This window comes from Electrophorus electricus, chromosome 23, assembly GCF_013358815.1.
Source record: "Electrophorus electricus isolate fEleEle1 chromosome 23, fEleEle1.pri, whole genome shotgun sequence".
Lineage (NCBI taxonomy): Eukaryota > Metazoa > Chordata > Actinopteri > Gymnotiformes > Gymnotidae > Electrophorus > Electrophorus electricus.
Window position 1 is genome coordinate 7,275,817 of NC_049557.1, and position 21,927 is coordinate 7,297,743.

The window sequence follows — 21,927 nt, forward strand, 5'->3', positions numbered from 1 at the left end:
ATCTGTGGAACGCAGAGCCGACCGAACTCAGAGCGGTGAAAGGACTGGGATGTGAACGCTTAAATCACCGAAAATCGGTATATAACCTACTGCTCATACAATTCCGTTCTTATTTTGATACGCCCCGGGATTTCTGTTTCAGGGTACTTCTATTCAGGTGAGTTAAGTGGTCCCTGTGGCTGTTTGTTTGTTTGTTTGTTTATTTATTTATTTGTTTATTTGTTTATTTATTTATTTATTTATTCGTTTATTTATTTATTTATTTAACTGTAGACAGAAACGACAACGATGTTGTTTTTTCTGTTACTACATTAGCACTTTGAGCTTACATTCAATGTTAAAGAAAGAGTAGTGTATCTTCAAATTCTCCCCGTTAATAGCCTAATTTGTGATAAGAGTGTCATATCGGTAGTCAGTAGAGCGATCAGAAACGATAGCCTTCAATTTTCTGCTGATTTAAGGGCTAAAACATTTTTAACTGAAATTAATTTGCCGCGTCGATTCTCTCTCTCTCTCTCTCTCTCTCTCTCTCTCTCTCTCTCTCTCTCTCTCTCTCTCTCTCTCTCTCGGTGCTAGACGTCAAAGTAGTCCGACTGAGCGGGCAGGACTGAAGTAATTCTGCCAAATTTTACTGCTATTTCTTTGTTGGCTACTGTAGCAATCTATGGATTCAGATCGCTTTCATGTATTGCTCACCATAGGAAGCTGTTTTATGTCAAAATAATAGACTGCACGAGACGATAGAGGTGTGTTTGTGTTTTTGTGTGTGTGCGCGCTCGCGACTGTATGTAAGGAGAGAGGTGTGAAGTTGTTCCAGGTTTTCTGACATTTGCAGTTTAATTGAAAACATCCGGCTTGGAGACTGTCCTGCAACTCGATGTGGTGCAGTATAATACATGAGTGGATTTTTTTATGCAATGATAGGAATGTTTTATCCACCTGCTTGCGAGTCGCAAATGTTTCACATTGATACTGCAGCGACATTCTCTCACTGCTGCGTGCGCTTGTTTCAGACGTGTGATTCGCTGCTGACATGCCGGAACCAGAAGGAGCTCCTCGGACACCGCAAGGTGTCCCCTACAGCGACCTGCAACACATAGTGAACGCCGACGGACTGCACCTGTTCTGTCGCTACTGGGAGCCCAACGGCCCGCCGAAGTAAGTGGAAAACACAAATCGTTTTATCGACGAAGCATAACGTTATGCTTAAGCGCAAATAAGCGCTTATTTGTTGCATTGGCCAGGACGGAATGGTTGCACGTTGTCTAGTTACGCTGCGTAGCAGCCTCTTGCGTAAATTACGTGCTGAGTAGCGTTTAAGTCAGTTGCCGCTATGTATAGAGAATGCACATTTACTGCTGTCTAATAGAACGCAGTCGGCCGCATGGAAACACACGATAACATATTACTCGTTACGCTCTGTATTCACTCTAGCAGCGATAAATATATTTTTGTCCCAAATAATTCATTCTAGTTCAACGATTATAGACATGTTTGTATTTGTAACCTAACAGGATATTATAGATTCCTCTAGGCCTATCTGCAGGCTGCCATTATTAAAATGAGTTTTTACTCAGCAGTTAGTGCTATAGTGTTTGTACCGTTTTATGTAGAATAAATATATTGGTGAGTAAGGCCTGCACTACTTTATGGAAACATAAACCGTTCAACAGAAAAGCATAAAGATATGCCTACGTAAGTTTCTGAAAATTATATAGTCTTATTCGACACGTCTGTGACAGAAACCACATGACATCACAAGACGCACAAAAAGTTTCTCAAGAATTCCGAGCAGTAGCGTAGGTTGTACTTCAACTTGTGTGTGTGGGTGGGGTGGACACTGCTCACACCACCCAGCCGAACACATTAGATGAGTAGTCTGAGTGGGAATTATTGGGATGACATGCCCCCCCCCCCCCCCCCCCCCCCTCACACACACACACACACTGTATGCTTGTGTAAGGGAAAAAGTCACAATGCACAAGAATAGTTTTCACAGAATGAGGAAATTTTATGTGTGCTTAATTGTAACTATGACAGAAAGTGTTAGGTTCCTCTTTGGTGTACTTGTAGTCACATGGTTATAAATAATCCAGTCACAGAATGGATGGGTTAACCTGCTTCCTCCACAGTATGTATTCATTTGGTAAAGACTTGAAAGTATGTTCTGTTTTAGCAGCACTTTCAGGCTTGTACTGCACTTGAAAATCGGTTGGTGCACCCAGTCAAAACAGGTGTATGGGTTCATGTGTGTGTGTGTGTGTGTGTGTGTGTGTTTGTGTCTGTGTTTGTTTGTTTGCTTGTGTGATTTGGGGTCCTGCCCACAGTAAATCTTTACTGCTGTTTCCGCATCAACTACCTGGCCCCTTGTCATTGCGGCACATCCCATGAGGTGTGCAGTTACCATAGTAACCACCACACCTCCCCTGTTTCAAGATAATTTGATGACTTACACAAACTGCTATTGGTCAGTGACACCCCCTCACCCAAAGACCAAACGAAGACAGGATGCATGTGTGTGTGTGTGTGTACATGGACTCATGCACGTACGCAGCTCAACAAAGCTGTAATCTACGTAAGCTTTGATTATTTTAGTTTTGCCTACGTGCTTTCATTTAAGGAGTAGAAAGACCTAATTTATGAGTATGAATGTGAAACTGGGAGAGCACATCTACGCCTCTGCTACAGCAGTGATTCAGTGGTGTGGCCCCCGCAGAGTTTATGGCATGCGGATTAACTGCGCTGCTGGTTTTGGCCTGTGCATGCAGAGGACTAGATGTACCTGCAGACAGCAGACCCAGTTTGCTTTGAATTCTGTGTAAATGTTCAGAAAGGGAAGGAAGAGTATACGTGCTTGCACACATAAATGCATGTTCATTGACATGGAAACTTGCGCACACGCACACACACACACACACACACACAAAACAAAGCTGTTCCATACCTACAGCCAACAGATCTAATTTTTCCTGTCCCCATAATAAGATAAAGAACAATGTACACACATGCACACACATCTGTGTATTTAATTAGCAAATTTCACTTGTCATTTAATTTGAACTATACCTGTGTCTCAAATATTCTGACAAGCAGTCAAAGCTATTCTCAAATCAGAATTCAGATGTTATATACCACCAAGGTTTGGTGTTGATCTCGAAAGATCCTCAATTCCATATATACAGTTAATTAGAAGAAATGTTTCATAGTTTAAGGTCTTTATTATCCATTAATGAAGAGTTTTCTGGGGTTCTAGGGCAGTCTCCCATACTTATTCCTGCCTGTATTTCCCATTGTGTCTCCATCATCTCCACATCCAGACAGAGCCCAGGGCCTTAAACAGAGAGTCACCACCCTCACAGCTAATGGCATCTTTGAAGGACAGAATGTTGTGTGTGGAGTCACTCATGTTGGGTTCCATTGGTGGTACTGGACACCTGTATGCTTTCAACATGTCATTTCAGATCCTCTGACCTTCCAGATCAGTTGCAAATCTAGTGCACAGTGAGAAATATGTGTACTCTGTGAGTTCATATAAAATCGATGTTATAAGGACTTTTAGGTATTTGTTCATATGTGCAACCATTCATCCTACACTTGTGCTAATAGAGATCTGTGTGTATGTGTAGTGGACAGTGGTAGCTCAGTGGTTAAGGTACTTGACTTGTAATTGGTAGGTTGCTGATTCAAGCCCCACTGCTGCCATGTTACCACTGTTGGACCCCTGAGCAAGACCCTTAACGCTCAAGTTGGACTCTTAATTGTAAGTAGCTTTGAATAAAGGTGTCAGGTAAATGAAGAGCAAATTTTGTCATAGTGAAGATTGTAATTTGGAAAACCTCCTGTGAATGTGTGTTTCAAGGCAAAATTGTTTCTGAGCTCATAGGTGCTGGGTAATGCACTTCTAACGATAAGCAGGTAAAGGTTTTATATGCAGTTCTGATATCACCTAAGTCCAGGAAGGCAGAATATGGGTGAAAGGTTGACAGGTATAGAAAAGTTGCTTCCCAGGAGTAATGATTGACAGATCTTTCAAAAGATATGCCCGAGAGTACAACCCTGAAAACACACACAAACATCCTGGGAAAGAATGCTAATCCAGCTTCATTAGCTCTGAAGTCTTTTTCACTTTTCTTCCTGTACTTGCTGTCCCATCCCCCTCCCCCGCCCGTCTCTCTTTCCCTCCCTCTTCCTCTCTTTCTTCATCTTCAGCCATAATGAAGTGAGTCTTTGTGAGAGGCTGGTATTCTCCGAACTCAGACGACTATAAGTGTGAATGGTTTCTAATCACTATGCTATGCGCTCGCTCGCTCTCTCTCTCTCTCTCTCTCTCTCTCTCTCTCTCTCTCTCTCTCTCTCTCTCGCTCTCTCACTCACTCTCTCTCTCTCTCTCTCTCTCTCTCTCTGTGTGTGTGTGTGTGTGTGGGTGGGTGGGGGGGGGGGCGGGGGGTCCTCCTTTGGGCTGGTTGAAGATTCTCACCTACAAAGTTTACTGTGGTTTTTTTTGCCTTATTAGCAACTGACTAGAAATAAACAAATTCAGACAGCCTACCTTAGCTGTAGATCTGAACTTTACAATAGGTACAGTACTACAGGTGCCAAAACACTGTCCCGAATGAGTTCATAATTAAAAATTTAACGCGTCACTTAATGTGTGCAGACAACCATGTGGTGTTCAAACTCAAGACACATTTGATGACAAGATGCAATACGATGCAAATGTTTGTCTGCATGTTTGAACATGTGTACTAGAGAGATTAAAACTGTATGTGTGTGTGTGTGTGTGTGTGTGTGTGTGTCGCTTTGTAGGTCACAATTAGATTAGAAGGCCTGAGTCCTTGCACAAGGGTGGTTACTATGAAAAAGAGGGTAACAAGGACAGAGGGTGCTCTGTGTGTGTGTGTGTGTGTCTGTCTGTCTATCTATGTCTGGACATCCTAAAATATGCCTAAAAGAAGAAAGACTAAGTATTCAGAGAAAAAGGCACTATGGAATGAGAGACTGTACAAAAAGAAGAAAATGCGAGTAGGCAGAGAGAGAGAGAGAGAGAGAGAGAGAGAGAGAGAGAGAGAGAGAGAGAGAGAGAGAGACAGAGGGAGAGAAGGAGAGAGAGAGAGAGAGAGAGAGAGAGAGAGAGAGAGAGAGAAAGAATGAGTGAGAATGAGTGATAATAAGTGAGAATAAAAACACACTTGGACAAATGCCCATGTTTGGTAGAGAAAATCCTTTCTAGATACCATGAGGCATCAAAGTATGAAAACATGACCCACTTAATTAGGCTGCATAATCATTTATATGAGTTAGCTATATTTTTGCACTTCTCTCTCAAAATGTGTCTTTGCTAATGCTACAGTGATAAACATACACTGTCTCTCCATTAGGGTTTTGGAATGTGTGTGTGTGTGTGTGTGTGTGTGTGTGTAGGTGTGTGTGTGTGTGTGTGTGTGTGTGTGTGTGTGTGTGTGTGTGTGTGTGTGTGTGTGTGTGTGTGTGTGTGTGTGTGTGTGTGTGTGCGCGTGCACATGCTACATCGGACAGTTTAGTGTTTTTCTGTGTGTAGTACCTAACTGTGTCATGTACTGATGTTACATTACTAAGTGCAGAGTTTGTAACACAGTATTTCTCTCCGTCAGGGCACTGGTGTTTTTGGCACACGGGGCTGGAGAGCATTGTGGAGCGTATAGAGATGTCGCTGGCAAACTCAACCAACACTCTCTGTTTGTGTTCAGCCATGACCATGGTGAGTGACACCCTAAACAATCAATCACAGGCCCATGAGCCAAAACTAATCAAAATTCATCCAATCACATATTTCAAAGACACCGACCACCTACTTAATTTAGCTGCAGTATGCAGTTAGAGGGGGCAGCAGCTTTGCAGCTGTAAGTGGGACTACATAAGGGCCGAATGACTATAGCAGGCAGGTTTACAGCTGTAGCTGATTGATTATATGCTGCTGTCTGCTTGAAGAGCCTGTCACAATATACAGATATGTGCTTATATCTGCGGCTGCTGTTAGACACACGCACACACATACATGGATGTGTGTACACACAAGTACACACAGCTAAACCAAAAATGAAAGAGTAAGTGGAGGGGAAGATTAGAGAGGTGGAGAGGAAGTAAGGAAGAAAGAGGAGCATGAGAGAGCATGATAAAGAGAAAGAGAGGGTGGGGTAATGTAGGAGGAAAGAGGGTGGGGTAATGTAGGAGGAAAGAGGGTGGGGTAATGTAGGAGGAAAGAGGGTGGGGTAATGTAGAGGGGAAAGAGGGTGGGGTAATGTAGAGGGAATGAGGGTGGGGTAATGTAGAGGGAATGAGGGTGGGGTAATGTAGAGGGGAAAGAGAGGGTGGGGTAATGTAGAGGGGAAAGAGAGGGTGGGGTAATGTAGGAGGAAAGAGGGTGGGGTAATGTAGGAGGAAAGAGGGTGGGGTAATGTAGAGGGGAAAGAGGGTGGGGTAATGTAGGAGGAAAGAGGGTGGGGTAATGTAGGAGGAAAGAGGGTGGGGTAATGTAGAGGGGAAAGAGGGTGGGGTAATGTAGAGGGAATGAGGGTGGGGTAATGTAGAGGGAATGAGGGTGGGGTAATGTAGAGGGGAAAGAGAGGGTGGGGTAATGTAGGAGGAAAGAGGGTGGGGTAATGTAGAGGGAATGAGGGTGGGGTAATGTAGGAGGAAAGAGGGTGGGGTAATGTAGAGGGAATGAGGGTGGGGTAATGTAGAGGGGAAAGAGAGGGTGGGGTAATGTAGAGGGGAAAGAGAGGGTGGGGTAATGTAGAGGGGAAAGAGAGGGTGGGGTAATGTAGGAGGAAAGAGGGTGGGGTAATGTAGGAGGAAAGAGGGTGGGGTAATGTAGAGGGGAAAGAGAGGGTGGGGTAATGTAGAGGGAATGAGGGTGGGGAAATGTAGAGGGGAAAGAGAGGGTGGGGTAATGTAGGAGGAAAGAGGGTGGGGTAATGTAGAGGGGAAAGAGGGTGGGGTAATGTAGAGGGAATGAGGGTGGGGTAATGTAGAGGGAATGAGGGTGGGGTAATGTAGGAGGAAAGAGGGTGGGGTAATGTAGGAGGAAAGAGGGTGGGGTAATGTAGAGGGGAAAGAGGGTGGGGTAATGTAGAGGGAATGAGGGTGGGGTAATGTAGAGGGGAAAGAGAGGGTGGGGTAATGTAGAGGGAATGAGGGTGGGGTAATGTAGAGGGGAAAGAGAGGGTGGGGTAATGTAGAGGGGAAAGAGAGGGTGGGGTAATGTAGGAGGAAAGAGGGTGGGGTAATGTAGGAGGAAAGAGGGTGGGGTAATGTAGAGGGGAAAGAGAGGGTGGGGTAATGTAGGAGGAAAGAGGGTGGGGTAATGTAGGAGGAAAGAGGGTGGGGTAATGTAGCGGGGAAAGAGGGTGGGGTAATGTAGAGGGAATGAGGGTGATTGTAGTAGAGAGAGCGGGGGTATTAGAGAGAAAGAGAGGGGTAATATAGACAAAAAAAGAGCGGTGGTAAAAAAAATGAAAACAAAAGAGAGCGCATGTGCTCAGGAGGTTTAAAATGTCATATGATGTTGGAGTGTCATGGTAACTAATGATTCATACAGCGACACAATGTTCCAAGTGGTGTGTGTGTGTGTGTGTTTGTGTATTACTGAAACACACTGTGTGTCTCACTGTGAGTAATCACGTCCACTGAAAGTCAAAAAATTCCATTAGGCAGTTTTCTTCTCAGTTTCTGTCACTTCACCTCGTGCACTTCTGTTCTCTTTTCTTGTGTCCGTTTGTTAATTTCAGGGTCTCTGTTCCTCTGTTCTTGAGTACTCAGTATTATTGTAATGTGTACGTGTGCATCTGTGTGTCTGTGTTTCACCAGAGATTCTTTAAAATGTTTCTGTCCTTCTTTTCCACTTTCCTTTAAGTGCTGATCAAAACAAATCACTTATTTTCTCTCTCTCTTTCTCGCTCACTTTCTCTGTCAGAGGGACATGGGCAGAGTGAAGGGGAGAGGATGAATATTAAAAATTTCCAGACTTACATCAGGGACTGTCTTCAGCACATCGACCTCATGAGGGGGCGGTACCCCAACCTGCCAATCTTCATCCTTGGCCACTCAATGGTGAGAGAACCTTCCCCAATCAGTAAGATCTGTAACAGGTACCTACTGCACCAAAATCTGTCTTTGCCTTAGAATAAAAAAAAAACACTAATGCAAGAGAACATTAATGCAGATAAACATTGATACAGTAAAATCAATTAAAAAAAATTAAAGTAAAATCAAGTAATATTTTTGAATGTGTGTGATTTCCAAAAAGTTTGATTCAGTTTGGTTCAGCACTGTTGTGTACAGCAAATGACATGTCATTTAAGATAGCTATCTTCAGTTGCAAATGTATAGGCAATGTAGTGAACATAATGCAAGCCTCTAAACACAGGATATTTTGGCATTCACAGTGTTTGGGTGTGTGAGATAGAGCATAGTCTCTACATAATAATAATAATACTTAAAGGTGGCTGTGCCAAATGTAAAGCATATAGAGAATACTAAAGCCTAGTGCCAGATAAAAGTCCCAGATAAATGATAATGGATTTAGCATAGGTAAAGAAGCAGTGGAGTATTTTCTGTTTTATAGAGTCAGCTCAGAATGAATGGTAGATGTTTACAGTATCGTGCTAAGAGTCAGCTATAGGTAACAGGTGTGGATAAAGGGGCACTGCAGTATTTCTGCTTACACAGGCAGTGCAGAATGAAGGACAGATATTTATAATCCCAAGTTGTGAGTGGGAGCGTGGCTGTGCCCAGAGGGAGGATCAGAAGGTACATGTTATTTGCAGTCTGTGTGGTATGAGCAGCATCCTCAGTCTAGGAGTTCTGGATACTCAACAACAGTTTTCTGGGAGGTGGTGCATCAAACAGGCTGCGGCTGAGGTAGGTGGGGTCTGGGACAAATGCAAGCTGCTTTCTTCAGACACCTTTTATTTATAGGTCGTCTTGCACAGTAGGGAAGGCCGTTCCTGTGAAGTACTGAGCAGTCTCCACTACGTGCTGCAGGGCACTGTGCATCTTTAGATGATGGTCAGGATCTGGCGAGACAGCTTGACTTTCTTCAGTCTCTTTAGAAATTGGAGGTGATGTTGTACCCCCCTTGTCAGACCAGAGATGTGGGCTGACCAACTGGGGTCTTCTGTGATATAACCTGTCACTGGAGTGCCCTTATATAGATATAGGTACATGCCTACAGACATTTAAGCATTGGTCTCTTGGGAGACAGCTGAAGGAACAGAACGCTGGGTCCTAAACTTGGGTTTACAAAGTTTACAAAGAACAGAGACCTGGGTCCCGAAGGACTGACTTGCAAAAATTTGCTTTAAGCATAATAAATTATTCAAACCCACTGCATCACTTCAAGAACTCCAGATGGCCAGAACAGAGCCCACCCTTAACATAACTGAAGCTATGGTGGATCTCCTAGACAGAAAAAAAGACCAAAAAACAGCCAGGCAAAGTAGTCCAAGTTAAGTTTATTTATGTAGCACTTTTCATACACCGCAGAAAAGATAAGTACTCCACATTAAAGAGTTGCTACATACATATATAACAAAGATTAAATTCAAAACAACTGATTTAAACAGAACAATTTTCAAAGACAGATCAAAAATACCTAGAAACAAAAAGAAATGCTAAAATTAAAGTGCTTAAAGAGTTGAAACTAAACATGTTAAGGGTTGAGATAAAAGATGAAAGTGCATTGTAGTGCTGAAAATGAAAAATTGAAAGTGCAGTATTACAGGAGCCAGAGGAACAGTGTTTAAACTGAACTGAAAGCCTGGTCAAATAAAAATGTGTCGGGGATCTTCTAAAACTGTCTGACAACTAGTTTCATTTCAGAACAGCATAATAACTGATAACATTGCATATTTAGTCTTTGCCGTGTACAGCTCTATCTGAATATTTCCTAATGACGTGAGAGTTCTGCTCAGCTGTAGCATATCAGATGGATATGATGAAGAGGACACATTGGTTGATATAGACATACTAATGGCTTGTCTGATATTGTAGATTTGAATGCTAAAAATGATGTAAACTCATTACAACATTCAGTTCATATTAATTCTGGGGCCATTACTGTAATTGAATTTGTCAGTTTGTTGACCATGGTGAAGAGTATTTTGCTATTGTTAATGTTGTTGATAATGCTAAGAAAAATTAATGCTTTGCACATTATTGCATTGCAATCATGCACCCCATCTTTTAAGATTTCTTTCTGAAATGAAGTTTTGTTTTACGTTCAGCTGTCCTACATAATCTCTTTTGAATTTGAACTGCAGTAGCATTTCTCCATGGTCGTCTCTGTTGGTATGAAATCGTTTTAACTTTAAACGGTGCAATCACATCCTGCAGACCATCAGCAGGCTCGGGTGGTGCTGTGCAAACTTTGCTCAAGAAAAGTGTAGCTGTCTTAAAACTGATGCATCTGGTCTAGCCACATGCTATATGCTCAGAGACAAAAACATGTATGTTAAAATTACCAGTAATTATAAAATGGACAAAAGTTTTGGAAATAAAAGATACCTATAATTCATCAATAACATTTGCATTATACTTTGGAGGCCTGCAGAGAGTTACTAGTAATTCTTGGCATGCCTTCAGAACTGCACAGAGATGCTCAAAGGATGTAAAATCACCAAATGATCACTGCTTGCTTTGGAAAGAGCCATTAACTAGAGCAGATGTGTCTCCACCTTTACAGCAGGCACAAGAGGCAATTGTAAAGTTTGGTGAAGAATATAGTGCCACAATTAATATGGGTGTGGCACTACATTCATTTAGCCATAACAAAATAATTAATAATAAAATAAATAATTAAATAAGACTTGTTTGTGAGTGATCTAATATAAAGAAGGGCCATGTGCTGCATTTTCCATACTGCAGGTTAGTTACATTCACAGTATCTTACAGACTTGTACTACCTGTTTTGCCTGTTTTTGGTAAGAACTGGAATGAGAGAGATTACAGGCACTCTGGGTCTGAGCTTCTTTTGAAAACATGTCCTGCCCACGTCATCACTGTCACAGCAGGAACCCAAAGAATATCAATGTGGCACACTTGATGCTGGCGTGTCTTCTTCCATTACAGCAAATGATAGTGGGTGGTGCTCCTGCTAACAATGGGGTAGCAAATGAAGGTGTCTTTCTGGTGGTTGAAGAGCTTGTCTCTTCTTGAAACTAAAAATGTCTTCATTTGGCCAGGCTTTGGGCTCAGGTTAAACACCGTCCCCTCAAATCCTGTGGCACTGCACTATTAACTTTTAAGCACTTCGGTACATTTTTATTTATATTAATTCTCAATTATTATATTCTTAATGTATTCTTTACATGTTAGAATTCATGCACTATATATTCTTTGTATTTTCTATTAATCATTTTGTACCGGTGAGCGGTAAGGAGGTGGACGCATGTGAGGAGAAGAGCGAGATTTATTAGGGGCAAATCCAAAGTCAGAGTCGTTAGGGTAGTTCAGGGTCATAGAGCCAACACAGAGATTCCGAGAATACATGAAAAACCGAAAACACACAAGGGGAAGCAAATTATAACAGAGGCTAAGAAACGGGAAGGCTAGGATAAACATACAGACTACAAACTCAAAGGCTGGCAAAACCATCAAAACATACATTCAAAACAAACATTTATTGAACCAAACAACGAACAGCCAAGAGACAGGGCACATCATAGGGTTTAAATACATGGACTTAAAAAGGCTAGAAATGAGGGACAGGTGTGGAAAATGAAACGAGGGGCGGAGAAAATGAAACTACGGAATGGAACTAAAATCCACAAGCCAGGGAAAACATGGAAGCTAGGAGGGACTCACCATGACACATTTATATTAATTTAGATTTTATCTCTTTAATCTTTCAATTTATTTCTGTAAATTATCTTTAACGTTAGTCAATTTTACCTTTATTTTAATAAATTATATTTGTGATGTTTTATTTTATAAGTTCTTTTCAAAGATCTTCCTGAGGTGATAGATCTCAGGAAGTACTAAGCTTTATTGTACTTCTGTATCTGATCTGAAGCACTTTGAATTGCCGCTGTGTCTAAAAAAGGCTATACAAATAAACCTGCCTTGTTTTGCCTTCTTTCAGCTGCTACAGGTGGTGGAGGCACTTGACGGTTCTTAGGGGAGGAAATCTGGGGGATGGGACAGTAGAGAAGAATTTACTATGGAACCACTTTCCTTATTGGAGTAAATAGACACAATACTCTAAGTTTTTTGTATAGTGCTGTACATCTTTGTGTGAATTTATGTATAACTAGCACATGCCTATGGTGTGCCTTGAATTATATTATTCTAGCCTGTACCTATGTGGTTGGATTTGTACACAATACTGCACAGCCTATAACCTATATGTGTGTGGGTGGTGTAGTGACACTATGATTCTATCAGGCTATAGCCTAAACCCGGTACATCACCAAACATGTTGAGGTTCTTATAGATAGATAAATTAAACTTTGTTGTCATTGCTCAGTACAAGTACAAGACAACGAAATGCAGTTGGCATCTACCAGAAGTTCAAATAATGGAAATAGTGACATTGTGCAAATACAGAACAGAATGTAAAAATGTAAATAGTGTAATAATATCAGGACTATAAATATGCATCTATGGGTATATACATATCTACATACATATTCATATATGCAGTAATATGTTAAATGAAATGAATAGATTGTTAGAATGGATAATATATAAAACATAGCCTGTTAGTACATGTACAATAATTAAAGAAAAGAATCCTATTAATATGCAAAATCCTATGTTTATTGGTACATGCAGTGTATGGTGAGTCTAAATAGAGTTAGATAAATAGAGTCCAGTGTGTGCAAGGTGGTCAGTAGTTATGCCATTATAGAGTGCGGATTAGTGTAGAGTAATGGGTAGTAGTTTATGCAGAGGGTGGTACAGTAGGGTGGACTTAAGTAATGTGATAGAGTTTTTACTGTGTAACCTGATGTGCCACATCACCTGAGATCACCCAATATTCGACATTCCTACCAATATGCCAAGCAGGGAGCCGCTCTGCCACTGTATGTGCAGAGGATCTGATCTGTCTGGCTAATCTGTCTAGCTGATCTGTCTGCTTAGCTGATCTGTCTGGCTGATCTGTCTGCTTAGCTGAGCTGTCGACTCCTCTCAATGGGTCATCGCTAGGCAGCAAAAATGATCATGTGCATTGTGAAATGGATTACTAAAATATAGAATAACTTTGTGTCTTTCCCTATCAGTATGCCAGGCAAGGGTCCACTTTGTGACTCAATGTTAACTAGACCCCCCCCACACACACATACACAGACATACACAGAAACAAACATACGTTCTTCATACTTACATGCCTGCAGGACTTTGTTATGGAGCCTGTGAGGTTTTTATTCCACCTAAGGTTGCGTTCATTCCAACTTTCCCATCCTTTAACGTATATGTATTTGTCATCATCTGTGCTGCAAAATACCAGAGCGCGTTAATATTTCTGAACTGTGAATAATCACTCATGACATCCACTGGATTGTGTCTTCTGTTATTAACTGGAACAGGACACACATGACCCAGAGTATCTAAATGGTGTGTGCATGGGAGTGAGAGGGTCACATATGATAGAATGAAAAATGTTTAGGAGTGTGTGATAAGATGAACTTAGATAGACATAAAGCAAAGTGACAGATAGAATTTTGGCAAATAACAGTAAAACATTATTTTTATTACTGATACACATAATTACTGATGGCTGTTTTGGTTTGCAGAAACATCCTTGGATTTTCTGTTTGTCTGTGTCTCTGTCTTTCTCTCTCTGTCTCTCCACATCTTCTGCCTAACACAGTGCTTTCAGTTATTCCCATGTATGGATAGAGTGTGTAATTTCTATGAGAGGCAGAAATCAGTCCTTTCCATTCTCTATGGTATTACTCCTACTGAAGCATTTAAATCTCTTGTGCTAGTATGCATTGCTACATTTGTGTCAGTACATGCTGAACAATTGTGCATGTATCAGGATATGTGTATGTGTAACTGGACCTAGGGAGTCAGGAGGAACTGGCTAAGTTATTTCAGATTTTCCTTAATGCACAAGCAGAATGATTAGATTGGTAATTAGATTGGTTTCATTGAAGACGTGTTTGCATGTGTTTGTTTGTTTGTTTGTGTGTTTCAGTGTGAGCTTACACACTGTGTGTTTTGTGTGCAATGTCTGTCCATGAAATATTAGCTAAGAGTTAGGAGTATAGTAAAAAAAAATGTGTGTGTATTCTATGTAGTCCTTTAAAGCTGTGAGTCATTTAAAACTGGTGGGAACTGTTTCCTGACCCCTCCCACTTCTTTTGAGTTTCAGGCTGCCTTCATGAATATTCAAAGCCCTAATGAAGACTAAATACTTATTGAACACAGTGAGAACAAAATGGCTGCCTACACAACAGTGAAAAGCACTGAATCACTAATTCTTGTCACTTCACTGATAAAGATAAGACTTCTTCTTTCTTCTAGGTAGAAGAAAATGTCCAAAAGCAGTGACACAGCATATCTAGGTTATGTTTTTCTTCTTTTTTAGAGGACTCTGACATGTGCTTTTGTGTGTGTGTGTGTGTGTGTGTGTGTGTGTGTGTGTGTGTGTGTGTGTGTGTGTGTGTGTGTGTGTGTGTGTGTGTGTTTATGCTTTGCTGCAGGGTGGTGCAATCTCTATTTTGACAGCATGCGAGAGACCACAGGATTTTGCTGGTATTGTTTTGATTAGTCCCATGATCCAAATGAACCCTGAGTCTGCTACACCCTTTAAGGTAAAAGTTCACCCTCACACACGAACATCCAATTCCGTTTCAGTTTCATTAGAAAGTTTCTGTCTGATGATAATGTGTGGTAACTTCCTGTTTTTATTGATGGCCTAAAATGAGTTCTGAAGACTTTAAAAAGTGGATGAAACGTGTGGGCAGGGAGACATATTCTGTCTGGAGCATAAAACTAAACAGACAAGGGTATTCTCCCCTCTCCCACCTCAACACTGTTCTCAGTGGGGCTGGATATTAGTAAGTCTTCAGCCTTGTAGTTTTATACAAATGTTCATACAAACTAGACTACACAGTCATTTTCCAAAGCCAGGTTCCAAAGTGACTGTGGATATTTACTACAAATACCCACAATAATGACTCATATAATGATAATGTTGACTCATTTTATCCTTGTTAAAAGCAGACTTTGTTTACAAGGATCACTAGTGTCTGATGAATAAATTTGCATACTGAAATCACTTGCTGATTGGGCGTGATAAAGATGAGTCTGGAACATCAGCTAAAAAGGACAAGTGGCATGCCTTCCCTGTACCAGCCTCTGCTGTAGGAAACACGGATTACCTGTAGATGTTTCCATGTTAATCACAACGCAACTGTCTTCGCTAAAGTGATAAGCAGTAAAATTAGGGATGCCCTGTGAAGTCTGCAAAGCTGTTCTTCTATACCTCTTTTATGGTATAACCACTTAAAAATGATGCATACTGGTTGTCTGCAGGTGTTCCTTGCTAAAGTCCTAAACCACATGGCTCCCAGCTTCACTATCGGCTCCATCGATCCCAAATTGATCTCACGGGATCCAAAACAGGTGCACTGCCATGAATGTGTGTGAAAGGTCATCTGTGTGAGTGGGGCACCCAGCTGTGCATGTGGTTTTTTGTTTGCTTTTTCCTATAATAGCCCTTGATGGGGGTTGACTTCAGGAAAATACAAGATAGAATATTATTTACAACTTCTATCATAGATTGTGTATTTGTTTATATTTGTAAAATATTACAACTGTTTGAAAACAATGGGAATAAGGGAATAATTTCCCTTGTGGTCCACTATGGTATTGCTTGTTGTCTCTTCCATCCTGGAATCCCTCTACACAGTTAAAAATGGTAAAATACCTTAATCCTTTACAGTCCTTTACAATCCCTTAATTCAGAGGAGTTTAATTTTTCTGACAGTGATCTCAAGGTCTGATACAGTATGATATTTTTGCTACAGTTTCATATTTTATAGCACCCAGTGTTCTGGGGATTATCATTGGGAGTCACAGTATAGTGCATAAATAACTTTCTAGAACAGTTGCTGGCAGTGTGGGAGATTATTAGTAGTTTTGAAAGTCCATCAGTGGTTTAGAATACAATGATCTGGTAATTTTATAATAGGACACCTGCTGTCAGGAGTGGCTGCCTGAATCCAGTCATCAGGGTTCAACCATAGGGAAGCTGTTTCCATGGCGAAACCAGCTGGTCTATGTTCTTTAAGCTGCACATAAACAAAGGCAGTTATAGGTCACTGAGGTGTCAGATGTTGACAGCCAAAGGCTTCTCTTTGAAATACAGCTGGGGATACATTTTGACTAATCTTAGCAGGGAACAATATAGTGAGCAACACTGGCTTTGTCACTTGTCCTGATAGAGGTAGACACATGTACTGTTAAATGTTTTCTTATATACACAGTTTTGGCACAGTATGCCAAACTCTGTATCTTGACTCTGTATCCTTAATCTTGGCTAGGTGATGCACTGAGAATTGCTCTAAGATCACAGTTCTTTGAATTGAGGTTCTGAAAATGTCCTGTTGTACTAAAGTAGTTTGATTTTAATATCATTTAGTTCAATAACCACAAACATTAATGGTACATTTGTGAAGCATGCACAAAGAAGGCTCAGAAAATAATGTTTTTATCAGTTTGCTCTTATGCTGAAATATGTGAGAAGTCAAGCCTGTCAGTGAGGTGAAATTAGTTTAAGAACAATTCTTTATAATCACACCATGAAAACCCTAGTAATTCATATGATGACATATATCAGTCAATTATATTATGTAGTTGACCTCATATTTAATCATTTTAAGCGCAGTCTAAAGGAAATTTCCCAGACCTAAATTAAGCCTAGGCCTAGAATATAAATAATTTCCAATGTTTAATTAGTGGCTCTGCACATTTAGGCCATTACTAGGCTAAATTTATGTCAGTGAAACTGATCCACAGGGGACAAACTCTTAGTCCTTCAGGCATTTATATTCTGAGAATGCACAGGAAATTAGACAATTGCTAATGCAAGCTGGTACTCTTGTTGGGATACTTGGCATCACAGACGTGTCTATGTTTTCCATGCTGCCTGCAGGTGGTGTATAATATCCTAAGTGTCTCTGTGCAATGTGTCGTATTGAGTGACTGCAAATTACCTCTGTCAGTATTACAGTTGCCATGATAGTGTGAGCCCTTATCTCTCTGCCTGTGGATGACTCTGCTGCCAAATACATAAATTTATCTCTACTAAATGAAGTCCTCTGTGGATGCATCCAGACTCAAAGTGGACTAATTGAATTTCTTGCCATTAAAGCTCTTTGGTTCAGGTCATTTTGAGAACAACAGATAAAGGGCAGCGGTGTTCCGCTACTGCGGTTACCGGTGAGCCTTGGCCATGCTGCTGAAGATGCAGTTCCCCTCCTATGCTACAGGTGGAAGCATATGAATCGGACGAGCTGGTTTATCATGGAGGGATGCGCGTCTCGTTTGGAATGCAGCTGATGGCTGCTTCCACACGCATTGAAAGTGAGATCCCCAACATCACCTGGCCTTTCTTCCTCCTCCATGGTGACGCTGACAGGATCTGTGACATTAGAGGAGCTAATGCTATGTATAACCAAGCAACAAGCACAGACAAAAAACTAAAGGTGAGTCTGACATCTTTCTCACACATATATAAATGCATGTTAGATGTAGAGACACACACGCCCACAGGCAAAAGGACATAACAATAATTCTAACAGCACCAGATGAACTAACACTCCATCTGAACTGGTGGGAAAAACATTCTAAAGATTTTCCAACAATCAAAAACAACGGAAATGCATAAACATTTTGGTTTATGCATTTGGGATTTATTAAGCCCAGTGTTTAATAGAAAATGTTGGGTCAGTGTGCTCAAGGCTCTAAATAACATTCACCAAAAGACATGTTTCTGCCACAGATTTCATGTGTATATGCTGAGCCATTCTGTATGGGATTAGTTATGTAAGTCATGAACTACAATTCATAGGTGTCTCTACCTGCAATAAGGCAAATCAGGTCATACCACATGTCCTCCCATCCCATATACATCCTGACTTTGCATTCTAAACATGCATTAGCACAGCATGTGGCAGGGATCTACACTCATTTCTAGCCAGTAAATTAGGTCATTCCACATTACACACTGGCTCAGGATGCCAAAAATAGGTCAGAGCATTTGAACTCTAATCATTGCATGCTTGGGTGTGTGCTTATGTTTGAATATTGCATTTGTATAGCCTACGAATACGTATGATCACCCACATGTGTGTTTGTGTATGTGTGCCTGTATGTGTGTGTATCAGGTGTATGAAGGAGGCTACCATGCCCTGCACCATGATTTGCCAGAGACAGCGGAGTCTGTCCTGCAAGAAGTGAGCACTTGGATCCTGGAGCGTCTTCCTGCCCCCTCTAGGCCTTAGCTGTCAGTCTTCCAATAAACCAAAACCAGGCTCCACCCCACTAACAATTTTCACTACTTTCTGCTATGTTTACAACAATTCTTCCTGCTAAACAGCAACTGAACTTAATTATCCTCTTTATCATCAATCAATGAAAGGTCAAGGGTCACTGTTTTCTGAACTTTGGCACCAGGGTCAATGCTTTGATGTTTTAGTTAGAGGAACGTTAGAAGCTAATGTGTCAGGCTTGTCTTTTCTCTTCACCCCATGTTTCTAGCACCAGTGGGTGTAGTTCACATGTTACTTTACCAATCACCAGGACACACATAATGAGCCTGGCTGACCCCAGCACTAGGCTTGCTTTTGTGTGTTGCCACAGTAATGGAACACAGCTACCCTTTGTTCTTATTCTCCTTTTGTTTGATGTTGCGTTCTTGTTAGTTACCACACCGCACTCTGCTCCCCCTACCGCATAACAGCGGCACTGCAGATATTACTCAGCCCAGTTACCAAGGCAACACTATGAAATACTGGAACTTATGGCAGGAAGAAAAGATTAATTCATTATAAAAGAGGCTGGCATGGTAACAGAGTGAGAAGGGACAGGGAATAATGAGGAGGATTGCTGCTGAGTGGTTTTTAACTGGCTGTGCAGAGAGATGAATGAAGCAAAGAGAGCTAGAGGTTTATGGCAATATGGTTGCAGACGTGCAACCCCTGAGCCATCATTGGTCTAACCAAAACGCTTACACACCCCTCCATATGAAGCTCAGCAGCTTGGCTTCATCAGTTACAAATAAATAACATGCACACACGCATATGTGTATGTGTATATATAATGTGTGTGTGTGTGTATTTTTATTTTTTACACACACACATACATACATACAGAGACAAAAAGATATACACACACACTCAGCAGGCTGGCTTCGTCAAGAAATTAACACATGCACACACACACACACACACACACACTCACACGCACATTTATTGACACACAAAGATACCACTTTGAGCGCAGGAGAGTTTTTCCCAGTGAAATTTAACTGTCCCTTTTTTATGACAATGGCCGTAAATCAGACTGAACTGGCCGAAGCTTCATGACTGGCTCATTTGCTTTTGAGTTATGACTGTTCCAAAGACTATAGACTGTTCACTTCCCATGAATGGGGAGTTGCGGTGGCAATGACTGTTCTATAACACTGGGACAGAGAGCTGAATATGGATGTGCCAGGTGGCATCTCCTTGTCCAGAAATGTTATGTCCTCTATGTGCAATGCTACTGCTGTAGAGCTTTGTGTGTGTCACTGTGCCGCTCACAGATCTACAATATTACTGCAATACTTATAGATCGCTGTGATGACATAAGAGGGAGATGGCAATAGGCAGGCATTTGGTATCTAGATTTTGGGATCTGTAGATTGGGACAATGTGACTGTGGTGAAGCCGGCTAATCTGGAAACCCTGCTCTCTTAACACACAAAATTGTACTCGTGCAGGCAAAGAGAGTTTTTGTTACAGAGATTTTCTTCAAATCCTTTTACACTTCGTTAATTGATGTAATGAAGGACATACTTTGTACAGCTAAACATTTGAAAATCCTTTTTTTTTTTGGATAAACATTTTTATGAAGGTATTTAAGAGTTATGTTGGCACAACTAAACTGTCCTGTTTACACATATTTGCACAGGAATGTAAATACTCTTGGAGATTGCTTCACATTACTATTTTCAGATGCAAACCTATTTACTCTTGTTTGTTCCAGAGGAAACTTTCCAAAAATTCAGAATCATCCAGGGAGGATACATTTATTTTTTAAAAAAGAAAAAAATATTATTGTAAACATTCGGTGTTTCCAAACATTACAGAGACAAAAAGAAAAAAGCTTCAGCTTTTAAAAATTGCTGTACTACTTTTGGGTAGTTTGAAGGATGGTGCAGAACTGACATACTTGTTGTTGCCAGGAGACAGATAATTAGCTATTACCAATCATGTAATTTGTTATAATATCATGATGACATCTTTGATGACGTTCCCATTTTAAGGATCTTCAGGATGACAAATATCCCCTTGGTGCATTTGCAGCTGAAGAGAGAATAGATTCACCATGTGATACAAGAAGGCTTGAAAATGCCAACTTTTAAAGTATAAAATCTATGATGTCTCCTTTTAAATTTATCCTGTTACAGATTATTCAAAATGTTATTGGCCTAGCTGTCATATTGTGTGCATCTTTGTGCATTTATGCTTCCTGCAAACCTGTCTTTGTATTAGTAGCGCTTGGGTTGTTCTGGCTCTGTGTTTCCATGAATGGCAAATGGAGACTGGTGCTGACCTCATGTACATATACATCTAATATGTACAGTACAAACTGTCTGGAGGTACCTGACTGGCTATGCTTTGGGTGAGGTACAAAGGCACTACTACTAAGAGCTCATTAACGGAATGTTCTTCCCCATGCAGAGTTGCACGTGGTGCAGGTTGTACTTGTACCTTCCTCTGGTCTCAGGGAGCAACTAGTCTCACCCTTTTAAACAATTAACACAGTGGCATATTGGGCAGTGGCGGGTGAGCCATTTGAAACAGAAAAAGAGCATATTAAGTTAAATTTTTCTGAAAGAACATTAAAAAGCATTTCTGTAATGGGTAATGCCATTTTGTGGAGAAATGAAGGATGCGAGCGATAATCCTCTATAACTTTTGACTGTTTCTAACAATATAGTAGGAGAGGACACCACAGAAGAGCCATCAAAGACTGGGTTGACTCCAGTGTGGTAGCACACTGCCACAAGGTTCAATTATACCCTCAAATGCACAATTATCCTTTCATTTGGCATGCTCTTACACCATTTTAATGTTACATACTCCTCAGTCAGCCCTCACCTCAGGTGTCTGCTATTCCTGTGTTCTGCTTTAGTATCTCTAAGGTAATGTTACCATTAGCTGGTTCTAAGGCAGGTCCTGGCATTAGAACGTCACACTAAAATCCATAGGTGACGTGTGACGCCACCACCTACCACTTACATTCAGCTGTCAACAGATTACTATTGGTCTTTTGAAATCTTGTCACACAGCACTATAGGCAGTTCTACTGCAAAACCTAATGTGAATTCCTTCAGACTACATGCCACGTTTAAAAGCCTGAGTCTGTGAGGCCAGATACAGAAATGTTTTATGGACTACTGTTTGTATATGCATGTAAAAAGTTTTGAAATATTCCTACTGACATACTGTAATATAATACTGAAAACAGTGTTGTGATAAACTGTTTTATTTTAACTTCATATGGCAAGTTGGTAAATAAATGAAGACTGTTAAAGGACTGCAATGTGTTAATCATTCTCCCTTTGCACAGAAAGTAATAATATATCAGAATGCTCGTTTATCAGCGCCCTGCTTTTACATTCCATAATCGTTGTCACATTACTTCATACAAACATATGTTACAATTTTA

At 40.9% G+C, this 21,927-nt stretch overlaps 1 protein-coding gene across 4 annotated transcripts; it reads left to right on the forward strand.

The window, feature by feature from the left end:
- On the forward strand, positions 1-19,027 carry mgll (monoglyceride lipase). Of its 4 annotated transcripts, XM_027007624.2 has the most exons (9): positions 1-157; positions 794-882; positions 1,014-1,158; positions 5,631-5,737; positions 7,952-8,088; positions 14,688-14,798; positions 15,523-15,612; positions 17,481-17,696; positions 18,378-19,027. In XM_027007624.2, the coding sequence occupies exons 3-9, from the start codon at positions 1,034-1,036 to the stop codon at positions 18,492-18,494; spliced, it is 903 nt and encodes a 300-aa protein (XP_026863425.2). In that variant the 5' UTR covers positions 1-157; positions 794-882; positions 1,014-1,033; the 3' UTR covers positions 18,495-19,027. The 4 variants fall into 4 exon arrangements, with proteins under 4 accessions (XP_026863425.2, XP_026863424.2, XP_026863428.2 ...); XM_027007623.2 differs by lacking the exon at positions 794-882; XM_027007627.2 differs by lacking the exon at positions 794-882 and having other exon boundaries at positions 38-77.
- The last annotated feature ends 2,900 nt before the right edge of the window (positions 19,028-21,927 follow it).

Bases quoted from the DNA above. Each gene is read 5' to 3' on its own strand.
- mgll (XM_027007624.2), top strand. From the start codon at position 1,034: ATGCCGGAACCAGAAGGAGCTCCTCGGACACCGCAAGGTGTCCCCTAC. The intron at 1,159-5,630 runs GTAAGTGGAAAA...TCTCTCCGTCAG, and splicing joins GAGCCCAACGGCCCGCCGAA to GGCACTGGTGTTTTTGGCAC. The intron at 5,738-7,951 runs GTGAGTGACACC...TTTCTCTGTCAG, and splicing joins TGTGTTCAGCCATGACCATG to AGGGACATGGGCAGAGTGAA.